At 35.5% G+C, this 12,366-nt stretch overlaps 1 protein-coding gene across 1 annotated transcript in view; it reads right to left on the bottom strand.

Annotated features, from left to right (window-relative positions):
• The window catches only part of COL25A1 (collagen type XXV alpha 1 chain), a 460,541-nt gene that overhangs the window by 94,876 nt on the left and 353,299 nt on the right, over positions 1-12,366 (bottom strand). Inside the window, exon 11 of the mRNA XM_058666694.1 lies at positions 2,181-2,207. Within this exon, the coding sequence (XP_058522677.1) occupies positions 2,181-2,207 (27 nt within the window). The remainder of the gene's footprint in view (positions 1-2,180; positions 2,208-12,366) is intronic.

The following is a 12,366-nucleotide window of genomic DNA, read 5'->3' as shown; positions in this document are numbered from 1 at the left end:
GATGATGGTGATTGGCAGAGGATGGTTTTCAGATCTCATCCCTGCGTTCAAGTATTAATAACACAGGCAGATTGCTCAAGCTTCCCCAGTAACCAGGGTTACAATTCAACTTTGTTTCTCAAGTACCAACTCAACCCTAACATGATTTTGCATAAAGAAATTGAGGTTTGTTTCTATCAAAAGGCCACATGCCTCTACATTTTGCTGTTTTGAAGAAATAAACAGGCTTAGTTCCATCTGGCAAAAGCCTGGCAGTAGCAGTAACACTTGAATCTGATGAGTTTGAATACCAGAAGAGAAAAAAAATAACTAAAATAATAGCTACGTGTTCCACAATTAAACAATGGGTTCTTGCCAACTCAAATTGGGAGCATTTGAAGCATTTTCCCATTGGGCTTTCAGGGAGTATTCAGTGTTCATGTATTTTTGTCTCCCAGAGTAGACTCAAGAGCATCACAAAAGTTATCACTAACCAGGCAAAATACAACCTCTACACAAAACATTTTAAGAGGTGTAGAGATATTAGCACACACACATGTGCTCATGGATGCACACACTAGGGCAATTGAGAATGGCTGAACCAGGATGGAGTGGGCTGAGAGTAAGAAAGCTAATTGTTATCTGAGGAAATCTGATGTTTAAGTGGATACAGAAAGAAGCATGAGCCAATATTTTCTAGTGATGTCATTTCCCTCCCTACACCTCCCTTTCAGGCTCTGGAGAAATCATTTTTAAATACAATGTACGTATTCTTCCTCTAGAACTAGAAAACAGATTTGTATTAGTAGTTGCAAGATATTAAGTTTCTTTAATAATAATGGAAAAAGGTTTTCTTTTTAAAAACTGCAACAATAAACCTAAAACTGCTCTACAAATAGTCTATTAAAAAAGAATAATTATATGCAAAACCCAGTGAGATGGTGAGTTCCTTAGCTTGTTCAGCGAATATACTGAGTGGGTCATTAAACAACTTCCCTAAGCCTGAAGCAGTAATTACATCCTGGTTCAATGTGGATTAGAGTAGCTTTACAATTTCACACCATGCTTAATAGAGACATTATTGTGAAGGACAAAGTGTTCCTACACACAAGCTGCCTCACAACCCCTGGCTTTTGCTTGGCTTATATTATGTTTCAACAGATGCCACATGTCCAGCGCTTGGGAGATGAAAAGACTCCATCTTCGATGGATTCCAAAAATAAAGACTGACTTGTCCACCTGTTACAATACAATTGTTATCTTTTGTATAGGCTAAATATTCCCCTTTTGCCCTCTTGTATGGTGACAGATTAGGAAAGAATGAGAATTATGGACTTCTGGTTGGTAGAATGTCATCTTTCTGTGATTGACATGTTTATTACTACTGTATAGGTGTCATTTTAGAAATCCCAGTTTTTGTCTATCAGAATATAATGGGCAGGGTCTGAGTTGTGGCAAAGCAGACAGAACTATACCTGAGGGCTAGCATCTCACTTGGGCACTGGTTGGAGTCCCAGCTGGTTTTCCTCCCATCCTATTTATTAAGATGCCTGGGAATGCAGGTGATGATGATCCAGGTGCTTAGGTTCCTGCACTCACACAGGAGACCTGGAAGAAACTCCTGGCTTTGGATAAGGCCTGGCCCTGGTCTGGATGTCTTTTGGGGAATGAATCAGCAGATGGAAGATTCTCTCTTTCAAATCAAGCAATTTTTTAAAGAATATATAATTTAACAATTCTGATGACTGTGGGGCAGATAATATCAAAACAATATTCAGGAAGTTATTTTGGAAGTCATCTTGGCAAAGAAGAATGCTAGTGCATCACTTAACTGCGTAGAGTCAGGCAATAAGCAAATCCCTTACTCTGGTCAGTTTTGTAGTCATTGGCAACGGCATATTTAAGTAAGGCCACATGCTCAATTTCAATGTCTTATGATCCTCTGCACTTTATGTTTGATTACAACATTTTACCATTACTTGAGGTAAAAATCCAATCCAGAAGCTCAACAGACATCCATGGATTTATTGAAGCTGCTGCGATGGAGGCTAGTTACAGCAAATGCTTGCATGACGTCCTGCATGTTTAGAAGGTAGAGTATCCAAACCAGACTAACTGCTTCAGCATAGCTTACAGTAGCTAACGTAATTTACCACACGCAGGCAATCACCCTCAAGATGCTGTTACATATCGTACTCTACCTTTTGTCCTGGAGGCCCCAGAAGACCCTGAAAAAAAAAAAAACCATTGAGTTAACATAATAATGTAGCAAGTTAGGCATAGATGACTAATTATACTCTCTTGTAAGCTGCTTTCGGCTATATTAAAATATACTGTTTTGTATGCATTAAGGAAGATAAAAATTTCCAGTTGAATGTATGAAGTGGTCATTTCTCCTCTTATTCTCTTCTGAAGAACATTAAACATCTGTGGTAAGATTCTGACATCTCCTCCACTTCCCCCACCCCTCCAAAAAAAGGAAAATAAAAACAATCTTTGCTGTTCTAGTACATAAGTTTCTCAAATACCTACAAATCACATCTGTACAACTTAGAGGAATGAAGCTACTGTTGCAGTTAAAATGCAAGGAAATTCCCATATTAAGGGGTATCTGCATCTGCAAAAATCCAGTCAGTGGATTTGCAAAGGCATTAGCTGAATAACATTGCGACACACACATCAACCTGTTTTGTTCTATTTTTTCTCTTAGGCAACATGGTCAGTCAGCCTGTGCTAACACTTGTTTATGGGGTGACTGTTGTGGTGCAGTGGCTTCCACTGCTGCTTGGGACATCCACATTCCATCTCAGAGCTCAGAGAGTCTGACTACACTGCCTCCAGTCCAACCCTTAGTTAGTAGTCTAGGAAAGAGCAAGAGAAGATGGTCATTTGAATAGCTGAATTTCTACTGCCCATATGTGAAACCCAGATGGTGATCCTGGATCATGGCTTCAATCTGGTTGACCCTACCATGGCTATCGCAGCCATTTGGAGAGTAAATCAGTAGATGGAGGATATTCTCTCTCTCTCTTTCCAAACAAACAAACAAACAAAAACTTCCTTACAAGTTAGCGAAGTCTAAGACTAACTCTGGTACCTCATATGTACCAGAAGAGGGAACAAAACACGTTGTCAGCTGATACTTAGACTACAGTATTGGGGAAGGAAGAGGCACAAAAAGGTGGGATGAGTGAGGATATTTACACAGATTTGAAGATGTCAGTATTGGGATTATTCTGGCTTTGTTTTGAGCAAGGCAAGGCTTTAGAACATCAGAACAGAATACAAGCAGACATAGCTATTAAATCCTACTGATCATGTTTATTTTAAAATGCAAATATTAAATAGTTTCTTCTAATGCTTTCAAAATTCTTCATTTTATTAGATCTTTGAACTAGCAAAATTACAGAAATTCTGTCATTTTATATAACATGCTTGCTAATACACCGGACTTAACCAAAGATTAATTTACTTTTGGCATGTGACATTTCTGTTAGCCATTATTCCTCAGGACTCAGGTGGCTACCAGAGTAAAAAGTAGTCATGCACCTTTTTCATTAGTCCTAGGAACAGTCAGAGAATCTATTGTCTATGGTTATTTTCTAATCCTCACAGGAAGGCTAACACCATCTTCCCATAATCAAGGATAGGTTACTAAAAATGTACTGTGCAATGCTACCTTTTGTATTCCTATTTAATTAACCAACTTCTGATGAGTTTTTATCTGTATGAATCAGACAGGTTCTCTGTTCATCTCACTCTCAGGACTTGAAATTCTCCTTGTTTTGAAATTGGTAGAGGAAACAGAGCTTATCAGTCACAAATTTCCATAGCATTATGTCTCTCACCAAGACAAATCCCTGTGGACCCTTCTCCCACATCAGAGGAAGAAGAGTACCAGCTCTGTTAGGAGGGCCATCCATCTGGGAGACTGGAATCCATCCTTGTCTTTGTCCTCAGGGATGGGCTTCAATCAATTATTCCTGCATCCATATCACAGCCTCCCCTTCTCCACCAGTCCTTCCCTCTGCATATAAACATGTGCACTCATTTCCTCATTTGGCTAAATTGTTTGGGAAGTAAATGTTAATGCTAAGTAAAGGCAGAATCTGGAGACAAGGGTGATAGGAAATCTGTGATTGAAGACAAGACTTGGGTTTTTATCATTGTGTACGATTCCATTTTGTCAAATGTCTCTGGAGTATCTTACTTTCCAAAATGTTGATGTTAAAAAAGGAAATCATAAAACAAGGCCTGCATTAATTCAATGCTTAGACTGAGAATGTGTTATGTTCAATTCACAAAGGTTTGCCTCCCATGGCAAACTTCATTTTGCCACTTGAAAAAATTGTTTGTTAAGATTGGATATTTCATTACATTGAGGTATATCCCTGGAAAGGACTATGTCAAAATAAGAGTGGAGTTTACAAGAAGATTTTAACTAGAGACTCACATATCTTGTACTCTTAAAATCTGAGCTCTGACTTAATGCATTCATTAGGATGTGAAAGACTGCACCACTGAAATACGTAAAATTATACTGCCTGCATATTTTCATGCAAAACTTAATGTAAGTCAAAGGATAGCTATAAAGTAAATAGAAGATTTTTCTTCATTCTTTGGAAATGATTGTTGTGTTTAACAAATTTCAAAAATAAACAGTTGTTAAGATTTAACATTGATTTTCAATTGTCAACTTAGGTCTCCCAGATTATTCATAACTATGCTTATAAACATATGTTCTATGCTGCCAAAAATTTATATTTATTTCTTTGATATAACTGACGGGAAAAAGGCCAGGGAGAGTGCTGGCCATTTCTAGGAGAAAAATGGTTGTGGAATGGGGTTGAATTTAATGCACAAACTTATATTTCAGTAAGCACAAACTTCTACTCACACACATCCATACGCACTGGTTATTTTTACAGAGCAAGATTTTAGCTATATCGGTGTTTTGAGTATCTTTAGATTAACCATCTCATTATACGTCAGTGGTATTATGATATTAAATGTAAGTTCAAGGCTTTCCTGCTCAAAAACAGACTTAGAGTATGTTGATCCAATTTGATTGAGATGTTTACATTTGTAGTTTTACTACAAAAATAAATTTGTAAAGTAATAAGCAATGCTTAGAAACTTTCATTACCTAATCTTTTGAAATTTGTATTTTTGGTGACTAAGAACTTGAATAAAAATGTCACTAGCCAAACTATTCATTAATCAAACATTCATTTTTCCTAAAATTAATTCAATTTTCCATTCTAGCTTTTCAAGCTATCTGAAAAAAATTCCTTTAGTGAGATCCCCTTATTTAATAAGTTTGCATGAAATCATTCTCCAAAATGGGGCCATAATATTTTGATCCATTTTTACTAATCAGTGAAGTATTACTTTCTTAGATATTTCTTTGGAAAATGCATCTGTAACTTGCATAAACTATATGTAATTAATGAAGATGGAAAAATTCAATTTATTTAATTTTAAAAATAATTTTATATCTCTCATGATTAGAAATGTGTAACAGAGAATATGTATATACTTTAGAACAGATTAAGCCATGTTGCTTTGATTCTAGGAAAATCAACTCTAACCCTGAACCATAAAATATACATTAATTTCCTTCTATGTTCTGAGTGAGCATTATGCAGCATCTCCAAGTCCACATAAAGGCAATCGTTTTTCCCTGCCCATATTTCTATCTCCTACCAGCCACCTATAGTCCCTTTGGTATTCCTGGAACACGTTCAACATATGTCCAACCTTTGGCCTTTGTGCTTGATATCCCCTATACCTGGAACATTCCTCTAGCCAAACATTCTTCTAGCCAACATTCTGGTGTAAAGTTTTATTTTGCAATTAGTAAGGTTGCTATTCAGAATTTTTCAGCAGTTCGTTTAGCCTTTATCTTTTGAAATTATTCACTGTTTGAAAGTTGTCTATTACAGAAAAGCTGCAGTGAAAAACTATACATTTTGCAAAACTCAGATGTATAATAAAAACTCTAAAATGAGCAAGTTATTGAGAAAAAAAAAACCTCCATAGAAGTTTTATACCTATTATACCTTAGATAACAGCAATTCAAGTTAGGAATGACAGTGTTTTTGCCACTTTGTCCACCTGAGTCATTCTAGTGTTATTGATCTATTCTAACAGCCTCCATATTAATTTCAAGAGCCAATGAACGAATTCCAAGAGCTAATGATGTCTACATTAAAATTGCAGCACAAAAAATCAACTTATTTAAATGCTATCATTAACAGTGACAGTTCTGTGTATATACACATGGGTCTAAGATCTTTAAAGCATTTTAGAAAACCACTGTGCAAACAACAGATGGATTTATTAATCCAAGTTAATCTTCAAAGCAGGGAGGTAAGAAATGAATTCTTGAATGAGAACTATCCACTTACTGTACTTCACAGTTTAACATTCTCATCACCCCAAGCCCCTGGAAACAAAGCCTTTTCCTTGCTGGACTAGGGAATGGAAAAACTTCAATGAATATTTCTGACCCTACCAATGTTAGCACAAATTTGACTGAGGTATTAATTACTTAAACAGGATGCAAACTTTCTTAGTGATGTGCTTTAGAATGTCTCTTGGGAGGTGTATTAAGGCAAGTTCTGGTTGCTTGCTATTAGGAAATGATGTAGGGGGCAGACACAGTTCCTGTTTCTGTCCCTGATGGCTAACAGTAAAATTTGAGGCTCTGAAAGCTGCTGGCCACTTCCGGATACAAGAAAATATAACCAGCTTCTGTGACAAAGAACATGGGGAATATAAAAGAGGTGGTCCAATGCCCAAAGTTACTAAGCCATTTAAAATTGCTGTTTTTGAGTGTAGAATTTTCCAGGACTTAATAAAAGTTGGACCAATTGAGGAAAATGCTTCTTTAAGTCTGGCTCCCCAGGGAAGAATGATAACACACAATCTCATTTATGGGGCCATGAAACATCAGAGCCAGACATTCTTAAGGGTCTTATCTAACAGACTTGACTTACTACTTTTTGAAAGGTATTAAGTAGCTTATACGCATCACAAAGTCATCAAATACATGAATTTGGTTTATAAGGAATAAGAGGAAATTTGAAACAAATAATGGAAACTTGTCTGAAGAAGGCATTGCTTAATATGTATTTATACAATGTCTGTGTTTGCCTAGGATATTTGATGTGGCTAAGAAATATAAGCCCTAGGCACTAGTATATGTATGTCTGGAGTATAGTTCAAATGCTATGATATTGAGGTTCAGGTTTCATAGCTTAAGTGTGTGGAAATGCCAACTGCAAACTACTAAGACATGTTTAGAGTCTAAGAGAGTGTGCTGAATTGTTTTCAATATAAAAGCCAATGCTTTGATTGAAGTGGGTGATGCAAGATACCACTGAGATGCAAGAGCCTCATCTCTTGTTTCCAGTCTTTCCTGGAGCCTGTCTTCTGTCACTCTCAATCATTTCTATTTTCCCAAGCAGCACAGGTTCAATTCCTATTAGTCTTCACTTAAGTTTTTAATCATTCTTCAAGGGACTGCATTCATAACTCACTTCCTTTATAATTCTTCACCAATGCACCCAGACAGCTTGTTTTTGTTCTTTGTTTCTCCAACACCTTTCATCTGACTATATTTTAATATAATCACATAGTTTTAAGCTTGGTTGACTAGCCAGCAACTTCCTCTGTCCATGTATTTTATATCTTCAGCAGCTAGGTTAGTGTCCAACAAATTATTTTTGGCTAAAGTGAAACAATGAATACATATGAAAGGTTTTTAATTCCCCTTACCTATTCGACCATTACTTTACTAAACTATCACACTGCTGTGCCTGAAAAGAGTTCTTAGTTTTAAGGCAGCTGCTTCTGTTTAAATATTTGGGTTTTTTGTTTCAATATCATCATCCTGAAGCTTTCATTATTTGAGAAAATTTCTCCAAACTAGAGCCTATTAACAAGATGATCTGTTACTGTGTCTATTCATGAACTTTGGAAGAATGAAATTCTAAGTGGGGTCTTTATAATTTGTGAAGAGAATTTTTTTCTGACTTCCCTATCTCAGATAGAAAATATTAAACCAGGATGACTCATTTACTACTGCCATTTCTCAAAATAATAAGGCCACGACCTTTTTAAGGGAGGTCTCTTAAGGCTCAGGAAATTAAAGAAGTTATACATTTGTCTCACCACTTGACAAAACCAGAACCCAACACCAAATACTGAGCATTAAGAATCACTAGCAGATGAAAGACAGACGGAGAAATATGGAAATCTATGTTCTAATCAGGTTCAAAGACAGAGACTCTACCTCACCTCTGATTAGATAGCCATAGCTGAAATAAGCTCATTATAGCCCTTCTAAATATCTAACAAATTATTTCTTATTCTTCAACCCAAATGCAAATGACCCACAAGGAGAAATTAACAGGTTCCTCTGCCCTCTTCAATTGCACAAACTTCCCTGGAGTACTATAAAGGGAAGAAATTTATGGTTCACAAAGGCCTATCACCCTACCCAACACTCAGTAAAAAATATTTCTATTGAGTAAAGCTAAGTGCTTTTCCTATTTTAAATCAACAACACTGAGAAACACAGACTGCTAGAATTTAAATATCCTGTGATCCACAGGAGAAAGCCTTAAATTTAGAACTATAATATATACCCAAACACTGTTCAGATCTGTTTTCTATCTAGCTAGATTAATGTTGTCAACTGGAAATTTTTACAGTGACAGACACATTCTATGGAGCTCAATGCAATAAAGATAGCTACTAATAACTGTTATGATTATTGGGTATTTAAAATGTGTCTAGTGAAATTTTTAGGAACTTAATTTAAATTCTATTTACTTTTAATGAACTTACATAGAAATAGAAATTTTCACAGGCAATTCATATTATTGGACAGTGTAGAGTATAAAACATGTTAAGATTGCAATTTGGTAAATTGCACTCTTACGGGCTTTTACTACTGCTTTGTGACCTTATATAAAGATTTCATTTGTCCTCTTATACTAAAATTTGTACATTTTTCCTAAACCTGAAATTACATATGAACTTTAAAAGAATTTGATTTTATTTTGAAAACCTTCTTCCTCCCTCCCTCTTTCCTCCCTCTCTCCTTCTCTCCCCCCACTTCTCTCTCTTTCTTTTTGCTTTCAAACAAAAATGTTGTTACCCAACCCCAAACAACCACATTTTGCTTCCAGGAGACTGAAGTAGCTTGAAAAGAAGTATTCTTCTGTATTTCCACCATGGTGTGAGCTCCAGACACCTCTGCAGAAGTCTGTGTACCCAAGAAACATCACAGGGTGCTCCCTTGGCAAGGGCAACTAAGAGGAGAAGCCTGGTAGTAGTGGGGAAGGGGTCATCTCTCATCTACTATCCTTGAGTCCACATCATAGGCCATGAATAACCCTGGAGGTGGGAAGGATTATGGCAGGGTGGTGCTTATGTGTCTTTCATAGACAATCAGATTCATGAGGACAAAAATGCATTAGAACTGTTGCTATGGCATCCCATCAGGCAGTGTTATACAACTGAAGTACACGAACTTTCACCAAATCAGATTTAATTATTAAAAACACAGCCTAGTATCTACAGTGAGGTAATGTTCATCATTTTTTTTGTTATTTGTGATGGAGATTTGGAGTTTTGCTTTCTCTGTCAGAAAAAAACAGGGAGAGAAGTCTGCTATTTTCTCCATTGCCTGTCATCTGCTGCTTAAGACAGCAGGCAGAAGAAACTTCAATTAGGTGAATAGATGAGTTTCATCTTTATGTAGGATGGTCATGTGCTATAATTGAATATGTTTAAAGTAAAGCTTCATATAATGGGTCTTTTAATTTTAAGTGAAGCAGAAATAATTATCTATGCTTATACTATTAACTAGCATGAAATAAAATATGCTCACCTGGCCATTAGGTATTAAATATGCTTGCAGACTAAATTAAGCTAAAAATACCTACAAATTCTTCAAATACAGGTCCAAACTTCGCTTTAAAGGACAGTAATAGTAAACGTTTTCTGAAATTTGAGTTCTCTTTCACACAAATACACACATACTCTTAGATACCACTAAGGTCCAATGAGTAACTTTTAAACTATTCTTATAATTTAAACAGAGATGAATGGGTATGTTGTGGAGCTTACATATTTTGGGAGAAGGAAAAGACATGAATAATGCTTCACAGTAGGAAAAGAGATGTGATCTATGAATTCTTGGGTATATATAGTTACTTTGGATAAAAAATGTTATTTAGGAGACTGGAAACAGTATATTTTTAAAAATACTATCCATCTGTTTTGTGTGTTGCATTTGTCAAAGAAGGAAATAGTAAGTAGAAAAATGAAAAATTGAATAATTGCATTTCTGAAGAACTGAAAGACAACACTTGTATTAAGGTTCAGTACTTCAGCACTGCCATTTTCAGTCCTTGCTTTATTCTTGAGCTCCATTTTATAAGATACAGAAGTTCTTTCCTTATTTGGAAAGTGTCAACTATATTTAAGCTCAAGATTCTTCTAAATCATCATATTGAATGACTCAGAAAGCACAAGGTCATGTTCAAAGATTGGGTGCACAGTGGGATTAAATCAAGGCAGCACTGTGTGAGTGGCAGTTTTTCATTCTAATTCTATTGTAGATGTGGTTAATCCTCAGATGATTATTTTTGTAATATAAACTATATATCCTGGATATGAAACTAATTCCCTGACACACTCCGTAAGTGCTTTTGTAAGAGCTAATTTTAAATTGTTTCCAACTTCATTTCATCATTAGAGACATGCTACATCTTTAACACCTCTCCAATGCCCTTTCAGAATCTCTTGTATACAAACACTCTTCCACAATACAAACTAGCAAATGTAATGGGGTTTAACTAATATGGAAAAGAGGAGAGAGCAGTGTATTTATTATCTTCTTTTTAAGTATTGAGTGAAATGTGGAATATTAGAATAAACTGATAAGTGTAAGATAAAGTGATATGAAGGAAAATGAAATGTGGGAGAAAAAGAATAAAGCACAGTATTAGTTTTCATATTTTGACATGTTGTGATTTAATTGTGATTTAATCTCTTCTTACCTTTACATTTCTTAGAGCAGCATTTGTGCATGCTAATTTATATTCACAAATATTTTTTCTAATAGTAATATTTCTCATTTATGTAACTATGTAGTTCATAAAGCATTTCATTCCAGCAGTTCACTTTCTTCTCACCATAGCCTGGTGAGATAAATAGAACAGGAATCTTTCCTTTTTAGATTAGTAAAAGGAATGTCAAATCATAGTCATACTCCCAAGTATTTCTGAGAGAACTACTGGTATCACATGCTTTTTCCAACCTGTAGTTAAAACACACATGCAATTTGAAAAGAACTTTCTGAGGACATTTTTTTCTCTTCCTAAGAATTGCAATGATATTTCCAGTACCTCTCATCTCTTTGAGGTGGGTTAACATACACATATGTGATTCAGATTAACATGCAGAAAAGGTGGTATTTTAAAAAAAATGATGAATTTTCTGATTGAAATATTTTACATTAAGTAAACATAAAATATACAAATTAAGTTTGTCAGAGGAGGAATTAGGGGATTACACTATTTTACAGGAAAGCTCCAAAACATGTTTTAAATAGAAAATTTCCCCAGTACACTTAAAATATGTTGGTGTATGAAAATCTGATTCATAAAAAACTTTACAGGAATACATCTGTTACATAAATCCCTGCTCACCTGCAATTTACTCCAGAGAGAACAATTGAGTGATAATAATAATAACATGCTCACATAGTCCTTCATTATATGTTTTAAAGTCTTTCCTCTAATTTATTGCATTTGTCTTTGGGAACCTTTTATGGCAGGCAGAAAGAGTATTATCCTTTCTTTATGGATGAGAAATTGAGAGGTTAAGTGACTTGCCCAAGGTCAGACAAGCATTCATTCATTTTCTGCTCTGAGTGATGTAGTTTTAACGGGGTAGTCAAGGAAGTAGGTTTCTTCCTCTGTTGTGTGTGTGTTTTTTTTTAACCAGCTGTGAAGGCTATTAAAACAGAGTTGGATGATTTCACTAATACAATACTGAATGAAAGAAGCCAGACACCAATGTGTACGAACTGTATGATTCAGTTAATACAAGATTCAAATGCAAGCAAAACTAATCTATGGTGACAGAAGTTACAGTGGTGGCAGTTACCTTGGGGATGATGGCTGAGGGGCAAAGAGAGGTTTAATAACATTCCTTTTATGCACCCAGTGGAAATCATGGTTCACGTTGTGGAAATTGCTCAACAAATACAATATGATTTGTGTACTTTTATTTATATGTATTATAGACTTTTTAAAAAGAGACTAACTTTTAAAGTAATCATTTTTAAATGTTAGAAGAGACTCA

Source organism: Ochotona princeps, chromosome 7, assembly GCF_030435755.1.
Source record: "Ochotona princeps isolate mOchPri1 chromosome 7, mOchPri1.hap1, whole genome shotgun sequence".
Classification (NCBI taxonomy): Eukaryota; Metazoa; Chordata; class Mammalia; order Lagomorpha; family Ochotonidae; genus Ochotona; species Ochotona princeps.
The sequence above is the reverse complement of the archived record's forward strand: the minus strand, read 5'-3'. Positions and strand labels throughout refer to the sequence as shown.